The following is a 16,283-nucleotide window of genomic DNA, read 5'->3' as shown; positions in this document are numbered from 1 at the left end:
GGAAAAAGAATGTACCCGGTACAACACATGGAGAACTATTGTGCTTTCTGTTTTGTTGCTTCTGGAATCTGTTTTACCTCTTGGCCCATATTGTCATTGGTTAAGGAGGCTCACTGGCACATCTTCCTTACCAGTTAATTAATGCATATGGCATGTTAATGTGTGTTTGTTTGTATTTTTGCATCCAATTCAGTATCTGCTGTGATGGTCCCAGGCTCAATTAGACATGAACCTGGTGGACTGCAGGCTGAAATTGCCATTTTCCCACAATCCACCATGCTCTTTGGAGGGAATAGAGAGGGAGATGAGGGACACCTGTAAAACCCGGTGGTGGATCTATCTGATTATATCAGTGTCCATGTGGTGTCCCTTTCCAGCATCATTGAGAGTCTAAAAGGCCTTTTAACTGCATACAAGGCAGCATCTACTGTAGGTGTAATATGCAAAACAGCAGATTGCTAAGGAAGAGGTACTGGTGAGCTACCTAAGATCATGGGAATACAACACCTACAAGTAACCAAGATATGTTTTCACAGGAAGAATGGGAAGTGTGGGAAGGTCTAGCATTCTCCTTTTTTCATCCTTCCCGAGAAAAACAAATGTTCAGGGATTTTACCATACAGTTTATCCATGAGTCAATGTCTTGCCCATGATAGTCCAGCTTTGATACATTTCTTGTCCCTCCTGCAAGACAATAAATCTCAGACACAACAGTGGACTGATCCTAAGTTTATTAATTTTTTTTCACCTTAACTTGGTGGAGATTTTTGTCCTTATGCAGTGTATAGAAGAAGACTGCTATGACTACATTTCCATAACACTTCTTTGTCTAGTGCTATGTTCTTGTGTTAATCACGTGTTATAGGTCAGAATTCAAATTGGAGAGAGGTCAATTTTCTGCCAAGTTAAAGTGAAAATGGTATAGTGAGTCAAGCCCCTGGTCCCACAAGAAAAATACTGTTTACAGCTCTTCCTGCAGCCAGAACCATTATATAAAAATACAGTAATCATAATCTCAGTAATAATAATACTGTATACACTTTCCACACAGAAATTCTTTAACATTAACTAATTATGTCCTTCATAAAATCATTGTCATCATCATCTTTCCTAAAAGCACTTATGAGAGACGGCAATACCCTTTGATTAGGTGGTTGTCATGCTTTACTTTCTTATGATAAAAGCACTCCACCCCAGCATTACAGTGTTCTAAGAGACTGGACATAGTTACAGTCCGTACACCAAAATACTGTCTGTCAAGTAATTTTATGCGTCACATTCTAAGGGCTTTAAAACTTTCAGTATCTCAGACCCTTTAATGTGATGGCATATTTTGTAACTGATTATTCCAAACTATTTTATTCAGCTTGGGAGAGACTTTTTTCGACTGGAGTTGTTAGATATAGACTTCGTTAACCCATTCTCAATGAGATATCTCCCCTACACTGGAAGAAAACCCTCTACTTATAGGGAAAATAAAATGGGGGGGAGGGGGGGCATGTTACTGGATTGAATTGGTTTAGGGCTTTATTATATAGGTAATCCTGGTATGATCATTGTGGCACCAAGCATACTAGGAACTTCAGACAACCAAGTAGATATCTGTCATAAATATTGGCAAAACTCAGTGATCATCTCCAAACTCCTTTACCATTTCTTAATTTTCAGTCCTTAAGCTCTTCTGCTTGATGATGTAACTTGTTTTACTCTTGCTACCTCCAGTCACTTTTACTTAGTTTAGTGGGATCTTTTGTAATGAAAGGGAGAAATAATGCTGTAGCTTACCCCATCAACTGGAAAAGTCACTCTGGTTGAATAAAATAAGTCTCATAGTTGCAAGAATATACCCGAACGGTACATGACCGGACTGAAGAAGTTAACTCATTCAGTTTTTTATTCTCTCAGTCTCCACATGAATGAAGAGTGGCTTTTCAAACTGGAGAAGCTACAAAAACAGTTCACTGACCTCTTAAATACCAAACATCACTAAACTTTGGGGGGGGGGGAAGGAATCACCTGTAGGTAGCAAGAATAAAATGAAAGGAGTTCCTCAGGCTGAAGGAGTTAATGACACTGGCACAACTAAAATATTCCGCCTCAACAGTGATAGTGTGTGATAATGTTCTTTGACAGAGTTGCCCTGATACAACAACTACCTAAGGACCATGTGCTTGTCAGTTAAGGAGGCTTCCTAGCACCTCTTTCCAGTTATTCTACATATGGCATGTTCATATTCTTCTGTATGTTGTGGCCTCAAGTTCATCAAAAAAATGAACCTGGTGGCCTGTATGCTTAAGTTGCCTTTTATTCGCATTCCAGCATCATTCTTTCTGGGAATAAGGAGGGAAATGAGAGGTGTTTGTATAACTAGGCTGCTTAACTGCCTGATTATACTAATGTCATTGCATGAAGCAGTCAGCCTCCTGTATGATATCAGTATAGTCAGTGTCAGTATTAGGAATACCTCAGTAGCTAACAAGTGAATAATTACATCCAGTATGCAAAATAAATTCTCAAGAGACATTAGAAAACTACCATATTAAGCTGATGAGACTATCACCTTCAGTGTCTTAACCCCTTCACTCTGGTGACATTTATTTTGGTCTTACTTTCTCCAGATAAATTTAGGATAAACTTCGAATCAGTGGGGTTAGGTACAACCTTCTGTGCCCCCTTTACTACTAGAGGTAATTACAAATGTAAATTGAATAAAAAAAAATTATCATGGCAGCAACAAATATATATATATATATTACTGGATAAAAAGGATGATTAAAAATGTGTAAATAATGTCATAAAATGCAATTAAAAATGCAACTGAAGTTTGGCAATACTGAAATTTTACAACTCTTTAAAATAATATTCATATACAGTAATTCTTATCTCACTTTGTAGTCAACAGTTATCAATGATAACTTACCATCACCAGTAGTGATGTGTAGGTAGTTGTTAGTCAGGGTCTCATTTTTCCAAATCACTGCACTGTTAACAGTAGAATCATCATCCTAACCTTTTCTATCTATCTATCTATCTATAGCCCGACGCCCTAATCCCGCAAAGGGTGGCCGCAGACAAAACGCCTCCAAGTCACTCTGTCACCCACCATTTGACTCCCCTTCCCCCAACTCACCCCCCCCTCCCTCATATACCTCTCAACTCCATCCCTCCACCTCATCCTCGGTCTACCCCTCCCTCCACCTCACCTGCATACACCCGCTTAGTCAGTCTTTCATTCTCCATTCTCTCCACATGTCCAAACCACCTCAGTGTATTTCTCCTAATCTTTTAATAACAGTATTCTTTTCAAAGTAAATTTTATTTATAAAGCTTTGCTCATGTCAACTTCACTTCTACTCAACTGTCTTTGAGCAGTGATGAAAAGTCAGGTTCTGCCTCATTTTCCCCTTTAATTTGTTGCTGCCACGTGTGATCTTCCTGCTGTACATTCAACACTTCCTCTGGATCCTGCTCCTCCTCATGATCCTCCCAGATTCCATGCTGCTGCCACTTCTCCTCCAGCTCCTCTTCCCAAAGGTCCTGTGGAATCCATTTTTGATCATCTGTCTCACCCTGAACCTCTTCCTGCTCCAAATGACCTTCCCAAATGTCTCTTGGTTTGTTAAGCTGTGCATTTTCCAACTGGTCTTCCGTCACCTCAAGTTTGCTCTCCCACAGTTCCTCTTGTGGCTGGCCTTGGTTATTCTCTGGCTTTTCCTGTGTTTGCCAAGTCTGATTCTCAACATTTTCTGGTTGCCATTGCTCTTGCCCTTCCCTCTCCTCACTCCACTGTCCTTCCTCTTCCTCTTGTTCTTCTTCCTCTGCCTGCTGCTCCCTCAGTGTAATGTCAACCATTTGCAGTGGTGTGACACCAAACAGAGCCGGCAGCATCCAAAGTGTGTCTGCCTCAGCCTTGAGTTGTGCATTCTCTGCCCTGAGGTGTGCCTGCTGTCCTTCCAACCCCTGACTCTGCTCCCGTAAACGCAACAGACCCCCAGCCAGCTGTAGGTTGCGAGCTCGGGCTGCCTCGCGACTCCCTTCAAGTGCAGCAATCTCTTTTTCCCTCTCTGCCACAAGTTTAATACAAAAATGAGCTGAGGAACTCAAGTAATTACATATTATTACTGCATATCCCCATTTTAATTCATGTTTGTGATTACTATTTTGCTATTAAGTCCACTGTAACTTAACAAAAACTGTCTATAAAAGTTCCAGTGCTACCCCTGAAGCTAATTTGCCAGTTTAAAGTACCCAATGTATGGGAAAATTCTGATTTTTTTTTTTTTTTTTTTTTTTTTTTTTTTAATAACTTCCCTGATTCACAATGAGAACTGCATGTTTAATATTTACAGTCCTGTGTTTACTATTTGAGGAAAATGTAAATACAACCTGTGTGTAACATTCTTTGATTCTGCCAATATCATATTTCACATTTCTTTGTATAACAATATTTTGAAAAACTTCTTTGATCTAAACAATAACTAATCAAGCTCTGCCTCACCTATAACCTTTGCCATAACTCCCTCTAGAGCTTCTGCCATGCTGGTCATTCCACCTGTAGGTGTCCTCAGAGCTGCATCCTCCTCCTCATCTTCTTCCTCATCTTCCTCCTCCTCCTCCTCCTCTTCTTCCTCCTCCTCCTCATCTTCCTCATCTCCATCGTGGTCCTCGTCCTGTGTCCTGGGTGCTCTAGGGGTGGTGGAGCAAGCAGGACACACACCTGGGATACGTCGCATGCCTGGGAGAGAGATGCCTTTTATTTTATTTATTTAGTTATTTTTTTAAATCCAACTTTCACTACAGAATTGACATTCCTTCCCTGAGTACAAGGAATTCTCTTCCATGCCAAACACTTTCACATCAGCACCTTGGTCCTGATGTCCACCATCCATATTGAATATATGTTATACAGTAGCTGTCTCATTCAGGACTGGTGTGATGGTGTCAGTGTTTTATGACATGTCAGTGGGTGTTGTGGAAAATTAGTACACTCTGTTTTAATGAAATTCAAATAATTCAAACTCTATTATAGTTTGGGACAAATTCTGCATGTGAGGCTTGTAAAAACAATATTCAGAAACATGATCAGTTAACATAAGTAATGAAACAAAAGTATTCGGAGGCCAAATGCTAATTGCCTGGCAAAATATGTTGTTGGATAGGGTACAAATTTGAAGAAAAATCGCAAAACTCTACGGAATTCAGTCACCGTGTTTCGTAAAAAGCCAGCCCATAAAAAACATATAGCGGCTGACATTTGATCAAATCTCTCACTGATCAAATCCACACCAAAAGTAACAGGCTTCTACACATCCACTTAGTTGCTATTTCCCGAAGGTTTGGTGAAAATTCATTCACAACTTTTCAAAATTTGTTGGGAACAGATGCACAGACACAGACACACAAATGCTGGCAAAAACATCATTGCTGTGCCTTGCAAAAAGCAGGCGATAATAATTTGAATTACATAAACTTGTATGTTTTATCAACTGCCATTGATTCTTTATGTGTAAGCTGCCACATGACTTCCAAGAATGGAAAATTTTGAGCAATAAGACATAATATGCCAGTACCTTTTGTGCATAAATTTACACTAAATACAGAGGGTAATTACACATGGTGCAGGAGATTACGCAGCATGGAAAGCCAACATCAGGTGAACAAGGTACATGCACATAAGCATCTTCAGAGCCTTTCAAAACAAAGCAATGAATGAGTAATCACTTCATTATGAACTTCATTAAAATGATTTTTTTTTTCTGAACTTCATTTTTTTTTTTCCCCCCTACCACAACAGTTTGTTCATCTTAAAGAAGGACCTCTTGGAATGGAGTGGTTAGAGATTGATATAATAAACAGATGTATATCAGGTGTAACTTTACCTTTCCTGGAACTCTGTGCTGCAGGCAGGCCACACAAACAGTCTGCTTGTGCCCCCCGCCCAGTACCCACTACACCCCCACCCGCCATATGCCGCTCCTCCTCTGCCAGTCTCTCACGCTGATATTCTCCTGTGATGGCCTTGAAAAGGAAGAAATTGGATATCACTTAATGGTACAGATGAGGAAGGACGAAGGGATGGGTTATAAGACAATTTTTAATGCAAAACGAAAGGGTCCAAGGTTGCGAGTCTTCAACATTCTCCCTTCCAAAGAAACTGAACAAAACAAAAGCTACGTTCAAGATTAGTTAATTCTGTTATGCTTGTATATATTGCAAGTAAAAGAAAAGAGATTAGAGACAGCAGAAACAACAGGGCAAGGAAGAAAGTTTCAGAGTTGATTAGTTGAATACCTGAAAATATTAAAGATTCACAGTTAACTCTTGCATTAAGACATGGACAGAAAAGGGGTGGGAATGTGTGGCTAAATTTATTCAAAACCAGAAGATTGGTTTTCAATAAAGTCATAAATGGCTGGATAAGAAGGGATATGAAGCATGAACAAAATGAAGAGTACCGTAGCTTAACTGACTATTCTCCACACGTCACTCAAAGTTTATGTGGCATACAACAGTGATAAGACAATGGCTATGCAGTAACATTTTTATTAAAACAAGACTGGTGGAATGCAAGGTAGGAAGACGATGTCCTAAAATAAGAAGATTAATCTTTTCAAGCCAGTGACATAATGTATTTGATTGCTTTATTCTTGTTACCTCCAGATGACTCATTTCAGCTTCTGGTGAGGGAGTTATTTAAAGCTTTATGCATGCCCTACAGTTTGAAAGATCTCTTTAACTTGAATAAATATGTCAGGAGACAGCGGCATAAACTAAAAGACATCACAGTGGTGAAGGAGTTAGACTTTCTTCCTGTGCAACCATTTCCTACAACTTACCTGAAGGTGCTGTTTGCCATATAGATGCTCCCGCTTGTTGTGCAGGGATGTGAACAGCTGATCACAGATGCGGCAATACAGCTCCTCACTGTCATCATCCTAAGGGAAACAGTTGACAAATGTTTGATGTTGGAGGGAACTTCAGGTGTGAATTATGTTAGTCTACCTTTTTTCTCCATTATGTCTTAGTTTTAGTTCTTTCTTTTGTAAATTGTGATAGTCTTCCCATTTCTCCTGTATTGTGTGTCTCACTCTCTCCTTTTTATACTTATTTTTAATCTCTGTTTCATTGTAAATCATTTTGTAAAGTTTGTGCTAAAGAAATGGCCTAAGAACATTATTCATGGACAAATACTAGCTGTTATTGTCATGTTCATTTTCCCATCGTGTAATTCTTTCTCCTACAAGCCAGTCATACTGTCTATTTATCCATCTGTTGCTAGGCGCCTTAATCCCGTGAGAAGTGGCCACAAACAAATCGCTTCCATGTCGCCCTGTCCTCCACCACTTCACTGTTCTCTTTCCCCCTAGTCCACACCCCCCTCTCTCATATACTTCTATACTCCGTCCCTCCATCTCATCCTCAGCCTTACCCTCCCTCTCCCCCCCTCCACCTCACATACACTCTCCTTGTTAGTCTCTCATTCTTCATCCTCTCCACATGGCCAAACCACCTCACTGTATTTCTCCAAATGCTTTCTGTCACATCCACATCTACACCACAATGCTCATTCACTTCCTTTTTTGTCAGTCTGTCTCTCCATGTAACTCCACATGCTCCTCTCAAATAACTCATTTCCACTGCTCTCACTCTTGACTTATGTCCTTCCAACAAGGTCCAAGCCTCACTGTCATACATTAGAGTTGGTACTGTCATGCAGCATCTTTTTTTACTTTCATACTCACTTCCCTATTTATAATCACTGCCTTCAAAGACCCAGCAGCCTTTCTTCCCTGTTGTACCCTTTCAATTACTTCATCCAACAAACTACCATCCTTACTCATCACATTACCCAAGTACTTAAATGCACTCACATTCTCCATCCATCCATCAGCCAATCCTATGTTGCCTTATGAGAAGTGTAGGAGCCTGGGGATAGACAAGTTGGTCCTGACATTTAAAATTAGGGTGACCAGCCTCACACATCTCTGAGTGGCATTATGTGAGCAATAAACTCCAACCACCCCTCCAATATAAACCTACACCAGCTCAGTCCGACTGGAGCACCTTATTTACTTGCTAAACCACCAGGCGCCATAATTTTGTTATATGTTTACCACCCAGCTTAGTAAATGGTTTCTTGGTGTACAGGAAACCATTTGGCTCGTCACTTAGTGCAGAGTCACCCACGGGCAGAAGGAAGAGGAGAAAGCGATGGAAAGAGAGACAGAAGAGGGAGTGTAAAGTCATCTGTAGGCAGAAGGATAAGGAAAGAATGAGGGAAAGAAAGACAGAGGAGGAAGAGAGGAAAAGGCAGACACCCAAGAAAAGACAGAAGAGGAAGGAAGGAAGAGAGGAAAGGGCAGACACCCAAAATAGCACTACATCGAGTGGATGGTGAGCGCCTCCACCTTTCTTCCTTATTGTACCCTTTCAAGCACTTCACCCTCTAAACTTCCATCCTTACTCATCACACAACCCAAGTACTTAAATGAACTCACATTTTCCATTTCCTCTTCCAACTTCACTGTACATTATTTCTCCCAAAAACCTTAACTTTACTCTTCCCTACATTCTCCATTAGATGTCATTTCTTACACACTCTCTCAAAGTCATTCACCAAGCCTTGCAGTTCCCCTTTGTCTTCACTTAACAGTACAGTATCATCTGCAAACAGCAGTATCTACTGTAAGTTTCCAAATGTTGCCCTCTTTCATTAGGGCTGCTTGAACATCCATTGTCCTACCTTGTATCTCTTTCATAACCTCATCCATATACAAATTGAACAGCCAGGGAGACAAGACACATCCCTGTTTCAATCCAACATTCAGATATTAAAAAAATCACTCAGTTCACCATCCATATGCACAGCAGACTTAGCACCCTCATACATACTCTTCGTGGAATTCAGCTGCTTCCCTTTTACTCCATATATTCTTAATTTAGTACAGTATCATATTACCTCCATCTACCTGCTCCAGTCTGCTGCTGTGGGACAGAACAGGTAACCCCTTAAACTTGCCAAATCCTCCTACATCAAATCTTTCCTTACATATTCCTCTGATCTCACGTTGTATTTATTTATAAAGAAAAAAATATATATTGTTCCAGCCTCCCTTAACAGGAAGTGTGGCATCACTCTGATTGAAGGACTGACTGACTGATACATATTCTACAGCATTATCGTCTTTACCTCTCTGATCCTTATGCAGGTACTCAGTTTTCTTCTTACATCATCAGTTTTCTACTTACATCAATTTCATCAGTGAAGTCAGATGATTCCTCAGTAGTTGTTCCTCCCCGCCTGATGACATCTGAAAAACGGCACATTTTGTTGACTTCACCTAACGCTGTTGACTCTCCTTTGAGTATTCTAGAGCAAATGAAAGATTAAAGTTACCAGTATGCAAGGAAAATAAGTCAGAAGATATGAAAAAATATAGGGGAGTTAGGAGGAATGCAACTTTTTCAACATTTCTGGCTACTACATGGTTTGATCCCAACTTGAAACCTACACTGAATGAAAGTTAACTCCCACCAGGTGGAGCGGCCCAGGTAGGGTGATGATGAGGTACAGCTGTATATAATATGATCCATACCCCTGACTTAAACTGTGCATATGTGGCTGAACCTCACATGTAGCCAGACTCTAGGTTTTGGGCTCCACACCACTGTCCACAAAAAGATAAAAATTCAGTGACACACTTCTGAGACTCACAGATTCAACAAATCTGCGACACACAGTAAAATGCAAAACCCTGAGCTAACAAAAACTTAATAAATTGGGTATCACTTTAACCAACATGTTGAGAGGAGGGAGGAGGATGACTGGTGTGAAAATGGAGAGAAAAGTGCCTGGACGCACACTGAGGAAGAGTTGGGGTGAGGTCTCACAAAGAGACCTCTGTGTCACTCGACAGCCAAAATTTCAACAAATGAAAAGCTGCCACCATGTTACAGGACCTACATGTGCTACTAGCATGGTCAGTGGTTCCTAAATATAAATATAATGACAAAATAAAATGCACTTTATCATCATCATCATCTAATCCAGTGTTGCCCCATGAGGAGTGTAGTAGCCTGGGGCTAAGCAAGCTGGCCCTGACATTTAAAACCAGCCTCAATCATCCCTGAGTGGCATTATGTGAGCAATAAATCCCAACCACCCCTTGGATATAAGCCTGCACAGGCTTAGTCTGATCGGAGTGCCTCAATTACCCACTAAACCACCAGGTGCCATATAATATAAAATTCCATAAAAAAAAGGAATTTTGTAAACAAAATTAGACGGCCCACCACCACCCTACATTAGAAAACACTTGCTTTTGATTCGCTTCTTTCGCAACAAAAGCTGGTAATCGTGGGACTGCCGGTACGCCTGGAGTTCATTGCGGTAGCGTCGTTTGTCCAGTTCAGAGCGTGTCACAAAGGCTGCCTTCTGTTCTGCTGTCAAGCTGGACCACTCTGCACCTAGCAGCTTTGTCACCTGGAAAAAAAATAATAAAATATATAAAGGTGACTCTTTTCCCATACAGTATAGGTGAAAAGAAAGTGACTAATGGAAAGACTGTGCAAGTAACATGTGAATATGTTCCAGGCATCTGGGAATGCAATATTTTGATGGAAGGGAATGGAAATCTTAGGGAAACAGGATGACTACAAAAGATAATGCTTACCATCATCCCTGGGAGGTAATAACATGGAAGTAGCATAGGTCCAAAACCACATTAACTAGCCATTCACTACACTCCCTGGAACAGAACCCCAAAATATTTACAAAGTCTGGGCTAAGACCAGACCTGGATGGCAATTGGACTAGGAGAAGAACATGGAACTCAAACCCGAGGCCCTTATTAGAACTGACAAATGTACAGGCACATAATTATTAAAGAACACTTACTCCTAGCTACTTATTGGTGGCATATAAAAATGGTGTTGAAGCTACACAGCACCCAGTATCACTCTTCATTGCTATCAACAGATGAATAACAGTTTAAACAGGCATGCATGTATGGCCAAGGCGTTCAAAAATGTAAACATTTCCTCAGAGATTATGACTTCTGACTAAAAAACAGAGAAAGATAAACACATAAAGGATAAAATAGTAAAATGATCAAAAGGGAAAAAGTGATATCAAGGATCTAAACAACTCACAGCTCCAAATCTCAGATCTGGCCTTGTTTCTTTATAATATTTCCTGCGTTCGTTGAGGAAGAGGACATAGGCAGTTAGAGGTGCCTTGGGGGGCTTCACTCCAGGCAGCTCTGGTTTGCGCTTTCGACCCTTGGGCCACCCACCACGCCGTTTCTGCAAAGCAAAAGCCATAATGAACTTCACTGTATATTTCAAAGGGGGTGGTTTACTCCGGATAACTGTTGCTGCTTGGTATTCACAATATCAAAACCAGCACATCATGGTAAGAAAAATGACCTCTTCAGTGTAGTGCCAACAAAGCCACTACCAAAACTCACCATCATGTCCATGACTGGATACTATTACAGATATGCATAAATTTTTCATATGACAATGCCATTTAGAATTATACACAATGTACTAACCTTGACGGCAGTAGGTGAGGTAGAGGTGAGGTTGCGTGGGCTGGAGGCAGCTGAGGTTCGAGGCTGCAGAAAGGATGGGGCAGGGGCAGGAGGGGCTTCAGAGGCACTCTCAGTAGAAGACTCAACTGGTTCATCTACTGAGGAGCCCATGCCACTTGTCTCACCATCAGTGTCCACACGAGGGGGAATCTGACCAGGAGGATGAAAGAAACAATATTGAAATCAACCAGAGCTTTAAAAAAAAAAAAAAAAAAAAAAAAAAAAAAAGTAAAAGATGAAATACTGTAGTAATAGCCCACTGCCTCTGAAATCTGGAGTGTATAGGTCCCAGGCTTGGCTGATTAGTATAGGCATTAAAGGCAAGGTCATTTGTACCTTTAGTGACATTATACTGAATGTGTATAACCCCTAATTACACCCCCCCTACACCCACATTATAAACCCTCACAGGCCACATCTAGATGAAGCATCTAGTCACACTAGATCACAAGACATCCATTTATTGGTTACCACCTATGTGGTTTATACCATAGTTTGCTGGAGTACAAGAAGCCATTTGGTTTATTAATCAGTGTATTGTAACCTGAAGGTAACACTAAAATGACTGATGCTCCTTATAACCATGGTTTGTCTGGCCAAGTAGACTCAAGAACTGGTTCACTAAACTGCTTAAGAAACTAAAGAACACTTCACCTACCAGTACTTTATATTACAGCATCATATGTTAAGGTCTCCATAAAGTACACTCAAAGAACTAATATATCCATCCATCCATCATCATTGTAAATAATAATGCAGAATTCCTCACCTTCCTGATATTTTTTCTGAGCACACTACTGTCCCTCGCCTTAGCACCTCTGTAGCTCTTGGGTTGGGTTGGCCAGCGTAGTGACGGGCCCAAAAGTGGCTCCTCACTCAGCTCGTCCTCATCTATTGAAGACTTAGAACAGGCAGCAAGTTTCAGTTTCATGCCGGATTGCTGTCCCTTTTTTCTTTGAGGCAACAATATAGGATTTTCAGTTTCTCTGGATTTTACATTTATTAAAGGTTTTACTACATACTGAGTGGAAGAGTGACTGAGAACAATGCTCGACTTTTCTACGGTGGTTTGACATTTGGTTTCAGGAGCAGGTGAGGGGATGGGACCTGAAGGCCGAAGTGGGGATGCCTTTGAAGGTTTAGTGGTGGCAGGGCAACTGTATGTTTTCAGAGGAGTATTGGTGTGTGAAGTATTTAGAGTAGTAGTGATGTGTGAAGTATTTAGAGCAGTATTGGAGTGTGAGTTATTATTACCCTGATCGCTTGGTTCCCATCCTCCCATTTTTGACTGCCTTGGTTCCTCCCTCACAGTGACCTGGAGCTTCTCAGTTGATGTGGTATTCTGTGGAAGTAATGTTTGTTGAAGTACTGGTCCTTTAATACTACATTACAGATATGTGCATGATCATCCCCATTAGTTAATGACATTTTTATATATGGTACTGTTCTTGTTATCATTTGGTGATTTTCTTGAACTTAGGATAGACCTTTAATAGTGAAAGGGTGAATGAAGGCTGTGTCCAACCCTCCAGACCAAAAATCATATCCTCATCTAAATACTGTACATTCATCTGGAGATGGTAAGAGTAAAGAAAATTGTTCACCTAATTCTGAGTTATGTCAGTCTAAGACGTGGTGGCCTTCCCTTAGCACTTACTAGTGGCTCATGAACCACAGGCAGCTCTTGGGTAAATGGCAGAAGATTAACATCCTCACTCAGGAAGAGCAGTGTCTCGCCTTCCCCTGTCTCCAGCAGTGTCCCCTCTCTTCCCAGCACCTCAGATCCCCCAAGTAAAACTGTGTCATCTGCAGTGCTGCCTCCACCCTCCATCCCCAGCTGCAGTGTGTTGCCCACCAACCACAGTGCATCATCCCTAGTAATGTCAAACACTAGTGTCAACTAAATGACTCATATTTATACTATATACAATGCTGTAATGATATGATTTAACATTAATGTCATTTAAGTTAATGGTACCCACACTGTATATAAGCAATCCTCATTATAAAACTTTTTTTATTTTTCCACATCCCGTTTGCCTTTAAGTCCACAGTTCAGTCAAAGAGAAATTGAATATACCAGCTCCACTGCCACCTATGATGATGATTACCCAGTTTCCCCTATTTACAGTAGAGAGGGATGCTTTCATTTTGTGGTGCTGATATAACTGGACAGTGGAGCTGCCCAGTTATACAAATGTCTCTCAACTCCCTCCCTGTCCCTCAGAAAGAAGAATGGTGGACTGCAGGAGAGGGTCAATTTCACCCTGATATTCACTGGTTTCACATTCAAATTAGCCTGGGGTAGCAGCCACCCACTATATACTGTAGCAACTGTTTGTAAAAAAAACTGATATTTTGAAACTTGTCCCTTATCAATAATGAGGATTACCTTTACTGTAATATCACTGCTTCACTTTTCTTCAGATGAAACACAAATATACCAACAATTAAACTGCAAAAATGAATACTGTATTAAAGAAAAGTGTCATATGCAATGAGAAAAGTACGACATGAGCTTAAAAAAAAAATTCCATCAAACCACCCTAAAACACTCACTGCAGTATAAATATACCAAAGTGAAAATAACATACCTCTTTCTAATGAATGTGAAATCAGCCACCTGACATGCAATAGATCTTGCTCAGTGTAAATTGTGGTGGGTCGGGATCAAGGTCGTGGCACAGTCATTGTGAATCATGAAGGTCAGGATGGGTTGTGGTAAATTGGGAGAGGGCTACGACAGTTCTGAACCATTCAAAATAGTTGTAGCCTTATCCTGACTTACCATGATCCATCCCGACCTCCATGATTCACAATGACCCACCACGATTTCCCAAATCGGAGCAAAAGCGTGGTCAGCATCGTGAAGGTGTAACAGGGGCCTAAACAACCACTGTACTGGCAAAGTGTGAACCTAACAACCCTAACTTAACCTAGCCTAGAAAGATGACTGGGTCTAGCAACATCTACCATAGTAACTTTGAGGATACTGCACCCCATTCCTCCAACCAAAATAGTTCACAATCATATATATATATATATATATATATATATATATATATATATAAAATGATGTTTATAAAACATACTTTAACAGTACTATTGACAGTTATTACCTTAAATTCTGATACTAAGGAGGGTAAACTGATACAGATATTGTAGAGCTGAGAACTCTTTCTATTTAGCGATCATAAGTTACTGGGCATCCCATTATTCCATACCAACAGCCAAGGATGATAGACACAATAACAGCAACTGATATTTACCAATCGGGTGTAGCCTACTTTGGGCCGTATATTAAAATATGTCGTATTGTAGCAGTATGACGCACATAAAATGTATGTAATTACTCACTGAGGGGCATAGGGTATACAAAACAGCTGTGATATGGATATGTTCACGTACTCATTATCAAGAGTGAGTGGTGGCTGGAGGTCGAGATTCTCTGCGAGTTGGAGGTCTTGTGGGTCCTCTGTGGCCTGTACTCCTTCACTTTCCTCGCCACCACAGTACACCAGCAGAGTTTTAGGGCCCTCTAATTCATCCAGCAGGAGTGAAGTGCCCGTAGCACCCTCCATACTGGCTAAAAAAGAGGAAAACCTGCTCTCGTCTCGGCCGTACTCGATGACGTTCCTGCGGCAGACATAACACGATCTTATTCAAGGTGATGCGGCAGTGATAAAATAGCTTATCTGACTGTGTCCCCTTACAGTACTGATAAATTGTGATTCTCCAGTATTTTCGATAAATCTCAGCTGTGTGTATTAATAATCGTTTAATTTCGATTACAGGGGCCGTATATTTATGATAGGGCGCATGTCGCGGCTCTCTTGTCTGTCATCAAAACAAAAACAAACGGAGGGAGACCGAGAGGCGCGCTGCTTGAATGTGGAGGTAGAATGACCTGTGATATGTGTTCAGAATTATTATTCAGGTTAATTTCAGCAGCCAGATAGTCATTATTTGGTAGGTACTGTATGACAGTAATGAATTAACACTGTGGCAGAGGCCTTTACTTAAGGTCGTGGCACTGATATTTTTTAGGGGTCATAGCCTACAAGGTCAGATTAATTGGTGACAAAAAAAAAATTTTCTCCTTTATTTATTTATTTTTTTTTTTCACGGCCGATCTTTTTATAGGACGAGATATTTTTCTTTGGCCGAGCGAAAAACTGCAGACATCGAGAGAGATTTTATGCAGTTGCCAATTTCAACTAATTTTTGTAATAGGAAGGACTAGGAAAGGAGAGTAAAGACTCCCAGCGTTCTCGTTTTTGCAAAAAACAAGTCTCAGTTACTATACTTTTTTTTTACTATAACTTGGCCTAAAGCTGCCGTCTCCTTCTTGAATGCTGAGTTGCATTATATTTGGATGCTGGTCACGAGGAAGTGCTATGGAGAGGATGTATATCCATTCAGCAACATGAAATAAGTAGCAAATGGACGGAAATCTGGGGCGGGTTGAGGTAAAAGAGGCCTAGTTACTTGAAAATAATGGGGCATTGTATTTACTGAATTTCAGCCCTAATGAATTGTATCTCTTATGACCCTAAACTTTTTCCATTTTGAGTTGTTTGAGAAACTTTGTGTATTGAACCAAAAATTTCCCATTATTTCGCTCTGGTTAGTTAAAAGCAGTTTTTCTTCATAGCTCTAAAGTTTTCCAAAATTTCGCTTCGGCTGTTT

The 16,283-nt window shown here is 40.6% G+C and overlaps 1 protein-coding gene across 1 annotated transcript; it reads right to left on the bottom strand.

The window, feature by feature from the left end:
• Positions 1-3,208: 3,208 nt before the first annotated feature.
• Positions 3,209-15,184, bottom strand: LOC145398934 (uncharacterized). Its single transcript, XM_080271671.1, has 11 exons — positions 15,003-15,184; positions 13,252-13,468; positions 12,364-12,936; positions 11,556-11,744; positions 11,152-11,304; positions 10,321-10,483; positions 9,250-9,311; positions 6,837-6,935; positions 5,880-6,018; positions 4,499-4,735; positions 3,209-4,064 (listed from the first exon to the last, which is right to left on the bottom strand). Exons 1-11 carry the CDS (start codon positions 15,173-15,175, stop codon positions 3,355-3,357), a joined length of 2,715 nt encoding a protein of 904 aa, XP_080127797.1. The 5' UTR covers positions 15,176-15,184; the 3' UTR covers positions 3,209-3,354.
• Between the last annotated feature and the right edge of the window lie 1,099 nt (positions 15,185-16,283).

This window comes from Coenobita brevimanus, chromosome 47 (assembly GCF_032717465.1).
Source record: "Coenobita brevimanus isolate Jiangsu-jjx chromosome 47, ASM3271746v2, whole genome shotgun sequence".
Taxonomy (NCBI): Eukaryota; Metazoa; Arthropoda; class Malacostraca; order Decapoda; family Coenobitidae; genus Coenobita; species Coenobita brevimanus.
The sequence above is the reverse complement of the archived record's forward strand: the minus strand, read 5'-3'. Positions and strand labels throughout refer to the sequence as shown.